The sequence below is a fragment of the Tarenaya hassleriana genome, unplaced genomic scaffold (assembly GCF_000463585.1).
Source record: "Tarenaya hassleriana unplaced genomic scaffold, ASM46358v1 Cleome1, whole genome shotgun sequence".
NCBI lineage: Eukaryota > Viridiplantae > Streptophyta > Magnoliopsida > Brassicales > Cleomaceae > Tarenaya > Tarenaya hassleriana.
Genome location: NW_010960187.1, coordinates 105,731 through 116,281, shown reverse-complemented (window position 1 = coordinate 116,281; position 10,551 = coordinate 105,731). Strand labels below are relative to the sequence as shown.

General features: G+C 36.1%; 4 protein-coding genes and 1 pseudogene across 7 annotated transcripts in view; 1 reads left to right on the top strand and 4 right to left on the bottom strand.

The window, feature by feature from the left end:
• LOC104821208 (probable polyamine oxidase 2) overlaps window positions 1-447 on the bottom strand; it is a 3,464-nt gene extending 3,017 nt beyond the window's left edge. Inside the window, exon 1 of the mRNA XM_010552397.1 lies at window positions 14-447. Within this exon, the coding sequence (XP_010550699.1) occupies window positions 14-50 (37 nt within the window). The 5' untranslated portion in view covers window positions 51-447. The remainder of the gene's footprint in view (window positions 1-13) is intronic.
• A 1,997-nt stretch (window positions 448-2,444) lies between these two features.
• On the bottom strand, window positions 2,445-3,997 carry LOC104820478 (endochitinase At2g43610). Its single transcript, XM_010551269.2, has 2 exons — window positions 3,509-3,997; window positions 2,445-3,029 (listed from the first exon to the last, which is right to left on the bottom strand). Exons 1-2 carry the CDS (start codon window positions 3,954-3,956, stop codon window positions 2,635-2,637), a joined length of 843 nt encoding a protein of 280 aa, XP_010549571.1. The 5' UTR covers window positions 3,957-3,997; the 3' UTR covers window positions 2,445-2,634.
• A 2,293-nt stretch (window positions 3,998-6,290) lies between these two features.
• Window positions 6,291-7,859, bottom strand: LOC104819704 (signal recognition particle 14 kDa protein-like). 2 transcript variants are annotated; one of them, XM_010550286.1, is made up of 5 exons: window positions 7,785-7,859; window positions 7,326-7,379; window positions 6,975-7,068; window positions 6,778-6,887; window positions 6,291-6,587 (listed from the first exon to the last, which is right to left on the bottom strand). In XM_010550286.1, the coding sequence occupies exons 2-5, from the start codon at window positions 7,326-7,328 to the stop codon at window positions 6,429-6,431; spliced, it is 366 nt and encodes a 121-aa protein (XP_010548588.1). In that variant the 5' UTR covers window positions 7,329-7,379; window positions 7,785-7,859; the 3' UTR covers window positions 6,291-6,428. The 2 variants fall into 2 exon arrangements, with proteins under 2 accessions (XP_010548588.1, XP_019057823.1); XM_019202278.1 differs by having other exon boundaries at window positions 7,326-7,385; window positions 7,785-7,837.
• Window positions 7,860-8,066: 207 nt separating this feature from the next.
• On the top strand, window positions 8,067-9,289 carry LOC104817055 (annotated as a pseudogene).
• Window positions 9,261-10,551, bottom strand: part of LOC104817844 (BAG-associated GRAM protein 1-like) — a 6,211-nt gene continuing 4,920 nt past the window's right edge. For all 3 annotated transcript variants that reach the window (XM_010547574.1, XM_010548300.2, XM_010549102.2), the window contains exons 15-19: window positions 10,425-10,551; window positions 10,273-10,326; window positions 10,123-10,186; window positions 9,668-9,729; window positions 9,261-9,568 (exon numbers count right to left, since the gene is read on the bottom strand). In XM_010547574.1, the coding sequence (XP_010545876.1) occupies window positions 9,446-9,568; window positions 9,668-9,729; window positions 10,123-10,186; window positions 10,273-10,326; window positions 10,425-10,551 (430 nt within the window). In that variant the 3' untranslated portion in view covers window positions 9,261-9,445. The remainder of the gene's footprint in view (window positions 9,569-9,667; window positions 9,730-10,122; window positions 10,187-10,272; window positions 10,327-10,424) is intronic.

The following is a 10,551-nucleotide window of genomic DNA, read 5'->3' as shown; positions in this document are numbered from 1 at the left end:
AGAAAAAAAATCCCTGTACGCGATTGACGATCCCTCTTTCCCGACTCCATGATTCAACGACGATCGGCGATTAATGACGATTACTATCGGGATTACTAGAATTACTATCGAAATTATTATCACTACTATTAGGATCTAACGATTTCTGCTCGACTTGAAACAGAGAAATCCGCAATTGGGGAGGAAAACGAGAGATGTGGATCAGAAGAGACGTCGTAAGGTGGTTTGAATTCGAATATGGAAAAGCTTTGATGCCAGACAAACTCATGCGGTTCCTGCTTACTTCCGAACAAACAAACTCGCTGTCCTTCTGCCTGCTCAGCCGGCAAGCATCAATCGGAGATCGGCGGCAGAACTCAGACGAACAATGGGATCAAATCCAAAACCGCGAGAAACGAAAGGAAATAAATTTCTAGAGGGATGAAAGGAATCGCAACTCTTTTTGCGTTCTTGTATCTCTGTTTTGAGACCCGAGGCTTGGAAGGCTAGGCTTTTATAGACGCATCGAGTATGTAAAATATTGTACGCGCTTTCTCTGTTTGACACGTGTCCCAATTCAAAATGGTAAATTGCGTGACTTGGCGGCAACAATATCCATGGAGAACAAATATAGTAAAATGAAATAAAACGATTTAATGCGAAACGAAATACAGTAATATATATGTGGAATGTATAAATAAAATAATTTATATATTATATAAAATGCAAAAAAGGAAGAAAATCTAGAATAAAATGACATAGGAGATAAATAAACAATATAAATGAAAACAAACATGAGATAGTCGTCCAAAAATATGTAAATAAAGAAGAAAAATTATATTATCCAAAATATTGTCTAAAAATATAGTAACGTTTTATAGAATATATAAAAAAAAGAAAGTCTGAAAAACAAATATTTAGTTAAGAACAAAAAAGGCTGTAAAAAACCATAAATAACTAAATAAATAAGAAACAAAACAATTAAACAATATAAATACTACAAATACGAATATACATATATAATGTAAAATGGAAACAAACTTATATAAAAGGAAGAAAATCTGAAAAAATAAAGAAGGATAACAATCAAACAATATAAATGCAAACAAATATATATTATACATATATCATAAAATGTAAATAAATATATAAAGAAAATTGTTCAAAAATATTTAAATAAAGAAAAACAATTATAGTAAAATCTGAAAAAATAAAGAAGGATAAGAATAAAAAATATAAATGCAAACTAACATAATATTGTACATATATCTTAAAATGAAAATAAATATATAAAGAAAATTGTTCAAAAATATTTAAATAAAGAAAAACAATTATAGTCCAAAAATTCATGTAAAAATATAGTAATGTATATGTATATGGAATATAATATATATATATAAAGAAGTAAATTTGAAAAAGTTAATGTAAATATATATAAATAAATAAGAAATAAAATAATTAAAACAATGCAAATGCGAAAAAAAAACGTAATGTATAACATGAAAAATACACAAACTCTATGCAAGAGAATCTGAAAAAAAAAAACAACAGGAAAGAATGAGATGAATAAAACAACATAAATGAGAATAAACATAATATTATACATATATATACTAAAATAAAGACAAACATATGAAAAAATCGTTTAAACTGTGTAAATAAAGAAGAAAATATAAAAAAATATATAATTAAGAAAGAAAACAGTAAAATAATATATGTAAATAAATATAATGTATATTTTTATCATAAAAAGTGAAACAAAAAATAATATATTAAAAAACGATAAAAAAAACACCTAAATAAGACCGGAAATAAACAAATAATATAAAATACAAATAAACAAAATATGTAAACATATATTTTAAAATAAAAACAAATATTAAAATATAAAAACAAAAGAAAATATGTGGGAAAAGCCAGTAAAAAAAATAAAATGAGTAAAAAATATAAAATGCAAGTAAAAATAATATATATATATATATATATTAATTACCATGAGCATTCACTGCGATTATTTTTTAATGATTCATAGAGTTTGACAAATTTCATTCCATATGCACTCCATGTGCATTATGATTTAATTATACTGGATGCAACATATATTTCAGGAATATATTATATTCATGTGTTTTAAGTCATCAAATAGAAAGATAACTGTATATTATGTTTATAAAAGAAAGAAGAAAATGGATTTTCATGAGTTCGAATTTGTAAAATGAAAAAAAAAACCCATGATTTCTTTTATAATATTTATAGATAAAAATAATAATGACATAAAAATCGAAAATTGATTATTATATAACTTGGCTATATATATAATTAATCTTTTTGGCTATATGGATTAAATAATATTTCAATGTATTTGGATCTACAATTCAAATGAATTAGATGCGGCGAAATTTAAAAAAAAAACAATATCCGATTTGTATTGGTTATGATGAATTAAGATATTATATATATATATATATATAACAACACCAGTATATTTAATTATTTATTGGATAACAAAAACCATAACTGCATTGACCCAATCGATACGGACTCGCACGAGTCCAAGGTTTCTTCATACCGAGTTTTATTCAGCACAATAACTTTTTAGTTACGAACTCGCACGAGTCACGACACAACACCACTCGGAACCATGGTTAATGACATTTAACAGTAGAGGTTCGAGCCAGGGGTGATCCCAAGCTTCTGGCAGTATTGCTTGTAGTAGTTAACCCTTGCCCTGACGGCGCTAGGTCTTCCTCCGTTGCATTCGCCGCCGTTGATTCTTCGAGTTGTCGCACCGAAACCTTGGCTCAGGACAGGACGGACGTTCTTGTTCCAGAACCACATAGCCGTCTTGAACGCGACCGCCGGGCTTCGAGCCACCATGTCCGGGTCCCTCAACAAGGGCAGTCCCAAGAACTTGCCGGCGGCACCGTAATTGTAGTTCCATGTGATTTGGATCGGACCACGACCGTAGTAGTTCTTGCCCGGTGCACAAGGGTATACGGTGCTTGGCGAGCAGTATCTTCCCCTTGCTATTTCTTCCTTGTAACAGAAATCTACACACAATATATGCAATATATATATATATAGTCTCCAATTATGACATTTCATGTGAAAACTTTGCGCAACACGTGTGACAATGGGTATGTAAACAAGACCCAGAATTCGTTAAATCTAGACCTTACAATATACATATATACATGAATATTATTAGAGAATATATTATTAATATACATGAATAATTTAATTTAGTATTCTGATAGAATTTAATAACCTGGTTTAGTTTTCTGATTTGATTTAATCGTTCTCTCGTTTGAATGGAAAACCAAGATATTATTCGGTAATTCTTGACATGTTATCAGAGTTTCGGTTATATTCTCTAAGTTTCCATGTATATATATGGTTAAGATTTTATTTGTACTTTTTGGACGTACCCAAATATTTCATATCTATGTACTTACGTAATATTTTGTGCTACATCTCTATCAAGTGAATGAAACGTGTTAAGCTAAATACAGTTATAAGCAAAACTTACTTCCAGATTCGTGAGTGAACTGAGCCAACATAGCGGCGATCTCACGCTTAGCCACCGTCCCCTTGTAGGCAGCGAAAGATTTAGCCGCCGTAATAAAAGCCTGTCGCGTGTAGAACCCTTTGGCCGGACAACCGCTACCGACTTTGCTGATAATGCTGTTGAAGAAGGCAGGCGTTATGATGCTCTCAATCGTACCACGGGGACCTGCGTTTAGACCGCCGCTTCCGCTGGGGCTCGGGCTGGGGCTGGGTTTGGATTTGCAAGGTCCATTCTGACAACCGGCCCCGCAGTAGGCGTTTGTGGAACCGCAATATCCCCATCTGCTGCAGCAGAGGTTGCGTGGGCAACCGGTCTTACCGCAGTTTTGAGAAAACGCCGTTTCCGACACGGTTAAGATGAAGAGGAGGAGAATGAGGGAGCGTTTCACAATCGCGTTTTGGATCGTCATTCTTCTTCTTTTTTTTTTTAAAGAGGATTGATTTTGAAGCCAAGGGAAGAGGTGTGAAGAGTCGAGGAGGGTTTGGGGAGGTATTTATAGCGAAGTTTGCCATTTTAAAAGATTGTTATGGTCAATTTAAATTATTCGTTCCGATTAAAAAATCATTAGAATATTTTGGTTTCTTGGTTGAATAAGTCATGACACATTCATTGTCTTGTCGTTATGCGCTTTTGATGAACCGGCTCGGTCTACTACACTATTATTTAACCTATTCTCTATATCGCGAGAGTATTTTAGGGTTTCAGACGTGTTAAACTCTTTACATCTCAAAATTTTTTAGGGTTTCAGATTGTGTTTTTTTTTTCTCATCATCTTCTTCGTTTCGCCATTCTTTTTGAAGTATCAAAAGGACGAGATATCCGATATTTCGAGAATTGTAAGGTTCGATCGAATTATCTAATTTTTGAACGTTACATCACAAACGAAATTGAATGCATCCGACTTTAAACAATATTGAATATGAATTTCGTTTAGGGCACGAAGAAGCCTTAACGTTGAATATATGTACGTAAGGTTTTATTAATTAAAAATATTTGGAATTTACATTAACACTCCATTGAAGGAGTATGAACTACGCGATCGAAATTCTAGGTCCCCTCTTCCTGGTCTTGCCACATAGGATATATTATCTTTTGAAAATCGAGCATGAACTGAGTCGTTTAATGTAATCTAAAAAATACATAAAATTAATTAATCATCTCATTATAGTAAAATGACATGACAATGTTATATGGTATTCGATTTGAAATTTACGTACATGGCCTGCCTACAGTGTATCGTGTGTGTCTTCATCTGTAACTTATCCGATCCAATATATATATACACACACACACGTTTGCGTGTGGCTGTGTATATAACTTAGGAACACAAAATACGGTGTTTGTATTTTTATTTATACGGTTTTTTAGTGTATAGAGCATGAATGAACACGATATATATGTTATTCATATCATTAAGTTTTTCAGCTTAGACGATAATATATATAATTGGGATGTGATAATGCTAATTAATAACATAATGATAATCATATATTAAGGTTGACCAAATGCATAATCAAAACGTTTACTTCAGCGCAAATTTTGGCCCTTGAAATGCGCTGACGTGGCCCTCTCTTTGTCCAAGTCCACGCCCCCTTATACATGCATGGCACATGCAGTACATGAACTCCATTTATTTACGTCGCCATAAAATTAAAGTTGTACGAACCGGAGTAGAAGCGTCTTAGATATATCTAGAATTTGTCGTATTGTACGGTATTGGATCGGATATCTATATATACGGATGTTAAGATTATTAGGAAGATATGGATCGATTGTAATATATAGAAGCATTTGATGTGGCCGGTTAAGGCCGGTTTAGACATGGTAACATTATTCAAAACCTTAGATACATTTGTGAAGATAGCCATTCATTTGTTGTTCATCTTTTGGTTGGAAGAACGTTATTTCAATACAAGCAACGTATGCACGGTTCCAAAGAAGAATGAAACTGTTTTTTTAGTTACTACTTGTAGAGATAAAATGTTTTAAAGTTTAAAAGAGTTTAGAGCAATAATAAAAAGTTCAACAGAAGAATGAATTATAATAGGAAAAATAAATCAAAAGTTAAAAGTGAAATTAATATAATACCTTTTTAATTATTTTTTTAGCTTTGGGAACTCAATCCATTCGGACGCGGTGATAAACTCCAACTCCACGCAATAACCTGTAAAATACGTAGAATAGATAAACCAACCGAATCTAACAAGTTTAAGAAAAACTCATGTTGAAAAGGGTTGAACTCACGACTATAAAGAGGGTAAATCTTTCAACCAATTAAGCTGGAAGTTTATTTGGTAAAAAATAAAATTCAGATTTAATTTATTTTGTAAAAATTGACAAATTAAGGTATTTTTTAAAAAATTACCTACAATAAATTCAGGTTTAATTCATATAAGCATTTTATGCAAATCATTGATAATAATGCATAAATCAAACACAAAATTGAACCTTTAGAGGCTGTGTGAAAATTGGGCAACTGATAAGGGGATCGGGAGCTGACGGCGTCGTTTTAGTCGCCGACTAGAAGGAATACTTGTGAAACGACGCCGTCTTAGCAACGGTTAAGCGCCGGTTCGGCTCAAATTAATTTGGTTATCGATTACTTTGATCGGTTCAGACTTACCAACCCATTTTGGCCAGTCAAGCGAGTAACGGCGTCGTTCTCTCACTGCACTTTGACCGGTTCAGAGCTAACCATTTCGTTCGTTATCTTTGGCTTTGGTATCCAATATTCGACCACTGGTATCAACTTTGAAGAATTTAGAGATCAATCATAAATTAGTAAGAAAACAGCCAAAACCTGTCATTACAAATTCCAAAACCTGGAAACTGGCAAAAGGATAAAAAAGGATATGTTTTTATGGCGGGAGGAGAAGATCCTTCACAGCTTCTTGGGTTTAGGTGTTGAATTGCTACCTTTCTTATCTGCTTCTGTGGATTTTTTCCGGTCCTTTCTCTCCCTCTTCTTCAACGCGGTCATGCGAGCCTTGAGGATAAGTGCATACGACGCTTGAAATCTCTGGTAATCCTTAGCCCCGACCTTGATTGATCGGTAATGAACATCACAAGTTAACAGAATGCGTGCTAATGGATGTAGCAAATTGCTGATGTTTCACTCGAGAAATTCCAAGTTTCTAATACATAGAATGAATGAATAAGATCAGGAATGTTGTAGGACACGGAGAAACACGTGTTTATTCAACGGGTAACGGGGTAGAAGTGGAACATACCGAAGCGGAGATTGTTTTCTTGCCACTGGTTGCTCGGATAAGGCATCTATGTTCTACCGATTCTCCAGCTGCATTCATTTTCCTGTTCTGCAACTTCGACTTCAGAGTCGCTATACCGAGAACAATGGGAAGATTCTCGATTTCGTTGTTCGTGGAAAACATCTATCAGAATGTAAAGTGAAGAGGGTAGAGTTTACATCTTTTAAGAGTAACCCACACGGAGCCCTTCTCTTGGCTTTTCTCAAACATGCTGGTGAGCTCATTGAGGAAGGGGTCGAGCTGTAGAAGAACCTGACACAATCCCAAAAGACAGCTTAAGGAAATGCACGACAGGAAAATTGGAACAAGCCCTGTTGGAATCAACAGAGCTTAGAAGCAATCTACAACAATGTGAGTGGCAAAGATCAACTACTAAATTCTCTTATTTTTTGTGTATAATCTAGATATGATCAAGTGAAAGAACCAAAACATAAACACAAAAACATTACGATTAACTCCAAGATCTAGAATCCTCTGCACTGAACCACGCAATCGGGATCGAGACTTACCATGACGAGTCTAGGGGAGAGATTTTCTGCAGACCCTCGAGCACAGAAATGCCTCTATCACTCCAGGTCATTGAGAAGAACAAAATCACAACGCGAAAACGGAAGAAAGTAAGATTGAAAATACAAGAAGCGTGTACGAGTTACCGACATTACACTGAAAACACGATTTCAAGTTATTAGCACGATCGAACAAGTGTTAGGACTATCGAGTGCTGCCAATTCGATATTCCCGATTTTTTCGGCAACAGAACCAATAAATCACCATAAAACCTCAGAATCTTCGATTAAATGTAGACGAAACCCACAGGTACCATAGCCGCAGAGAATCATAGTAACTCAAATTCCGAAAATCTCCCGGGGGTGAGGGGAATCAAGCAAAATGACAAAACTAACGACGATTCGCGTGCTGAAGTAGACAAAATATGAAAGAAAATCAAACAGATTCATGTCGTAACTCACCAGAAACAGATGATCTGATTCAAAAACCAAAAACGGGTGAAGTTGGATGAAAGTGCGACGGAGGAATTTCTCTGGTAAAAGGACGTCTCGGAAAGGACTCGGATTAATATAATTTGGGCCTTAAATAGGCCTAATAACGTGTTGGATTTAATTTTCGAACCGTACTATTGGGCCATTAAGAGGCTCCAAACTTGAAGCCCAAAATATTCAAAATCTACAAAGCGCTTTGGCTGCTCGAAGTCGAAGCTGAGAGAGAGAGAGAGAGAGAGAGAGAGAGAGAGAGAGAGAGAGAGAGAGAGGAGGGGGGGCTGAGAGAGGGGAGGTATGACTCCACACTTAACGTTTTTTTTCTGAGGTTTTGTTTGTTTGGAGATCGAGCGCCGGAAAAAGAAACCCTGATTTCGTGTCTCCTGATGAAAACCAAAGGTTTAATTTTTTTTTTCTGGGTTCATTGTTTTGTGTGGCCTGTTCCAGTTTTAGATGGCGCTTAGAGGAGTATGGCAGCTTCAGAAGCTGATTGTGAGCTGCTGTAACTGGGGAGGTAGCAGTAGAGGAATAAGGCACGGACCTCACAATCATCCCTCTTTTGTTTTTCTTTCTGTTGATTTTATATTTTTTTTAATAATCATGCATATGAATTCAGTAGCAGAATCTTGTTTCTGAATCATCTTTGGGTCCAGTTCGAAAGCCTCCCCCTTTTTTTCTCAATCTTGATTGCAATGTGTTTCCTCGTGTGATCACCAATGGCCTCTGTTCTCTATTTGGGGTCTTTTCTAATTTTGTTTCTTAGTTTTCTCTTCCCCATTGCTGTTTGTTCAGTCCTTGGGAATCTGTGTATTGGATTGGTTTCTTGCAGGGCCTTTGTGGAAACTCGCCTGCCTGAATCTAAGGAGAAAAGCCCTCATTTGGAAGTGTGGTTGCCGAGCTTGCTCGAGGACAGCATCCCTTTGTAAAGGGTCAATACAGTATGCTCTCTTCTTGTCTGATCACATGGAATAGGCTATGTATTACTTATACCAGGGTTTTGTGCTTGTGAGCTTGACGTTTACGATTCTGCATTTTGGTAGGAAACGGGAACGAAAGGGTGGTGTGTGAAGAACATGGATCCGGAAGAGATCCTCTTAAACGCAACAAGGCTCAGCAAGTCGCTCGGGAGGAAAGTCGTGAAACTGAGGACGAGGCATGCAACCAAGCGCCCGAGCGTCCAAGGCACATGGACTACCGAAACGACAGTTTGAGGCTTTGATTTGACTCGTCCATGCAAGCAACGTCCCTTTCTTTTAGCTTCATTTCTCGGCAGTTGAATCGATAGAGAAAGTTGCCAAAGAACTCTGATACATATGAGTGATATATTCGACATTTTTAGATTCTATGTTCTTCTAGAGATTGGTAGCGGTAGATCTATGCATCAGCAATGGCCTCTCAATCCCGTTGTGGTTCCAGAATGCGAATTCACCATTACAAAGAGAGATATAATGACAAAACCCAAAAGAACTGTTTCTTCATTTTCTTTGTTCTTTGCTCTGTTTCCGCCATTGGAAACTGGCAAAGGTAATATCGTGATGTTAGCCTTTAGTACATGTAAACCAACAAAAGCTATTTGATGTAATGGCAATAGAGGAGGAGGAAAAAATCAAGAAAGCTTTTCAAGTGTTTTGGGTTTAGCTGCTGTGGTCTCGTGTAGGAGATGAAGAAGATGACTTGGCTTCGGGGCTCGAAGAAGAGTATGATGACTTGAGGTACGAGGAGGCTACTTCTAACATCACATTCATCTCTTTCTTGTACTGAAAAAAAAAATTGAAGATACAATCATCTTCTTTAGCAGAAAGTGACTTTTAATTTTATCAAATGGGTAGCACGTTTGGTTAGATGCGTTCCCTCACCTCATCAATGGCCCCGGATTTGATCTTGGATTGCATCAAGCACCATTTCTTGAAATGTACACCTGTAGAAAATACATCCAAACTTCAACTGGTTTTCTTGCATTCTCAGTAGATCCAGTTTCTGTCAGCAGATAAGGGCAAGGATCATCTACACATCTCATGTCGTGTTTTCTTGCATTCTCAGTAGATTCAGATAAGGGCAAGGATCATCTTGAATACTAGAATGCAAGAAAAACATGACATGAGATGTGTATTTGACTGGTTCTGTTGTAGCAAAACCTGACTAATGCAAGGCTGAAACACAGTATCACTTCAGAGATGATGGAGATCTGATCCGAGTGTTCTAAAAGCATTACTCAGTTAAGATTTGTTCCGAGAAAATGCGGATCATACAAACGCATTGCCCAAGCTTTAAAGCTTCATAAAACGAACTTCTTGAAAGTTCAATGACATACCCACTCTTATATCTATAGAAGAAGAATTATCGTCTCTAGTTTCCAGTCGCCACCGACAGTGAACCTGATACCAATGAGATCCAGAGAGTTATTGAGACGCAAGAAAACACATTGAGAAATTCCGGTAAACAAGAATTGGGAAATACGTACCTCAAAACAAGAACCGAAAGGAACGTCGTGCGGCTGTTGCACCATTTCGAAAACCTACAAGAAAGAAAGTTTGTGACTTGACTTTTTAATCAATGGGATCTATTATCAGATCTCCAGAGAGGACAAAAAAGGAAGTTGTTGAAGGAACATACAAGTGCGTTCCTGTTTGGTGATAGAACAACATGCTGACATTCCGTCACTGCAGTGTCTGGAGGACACATAGGACTATTACAAATGGATCTGAACTTAATCTCTCTCACTTTCCCTTCATATTCTTCA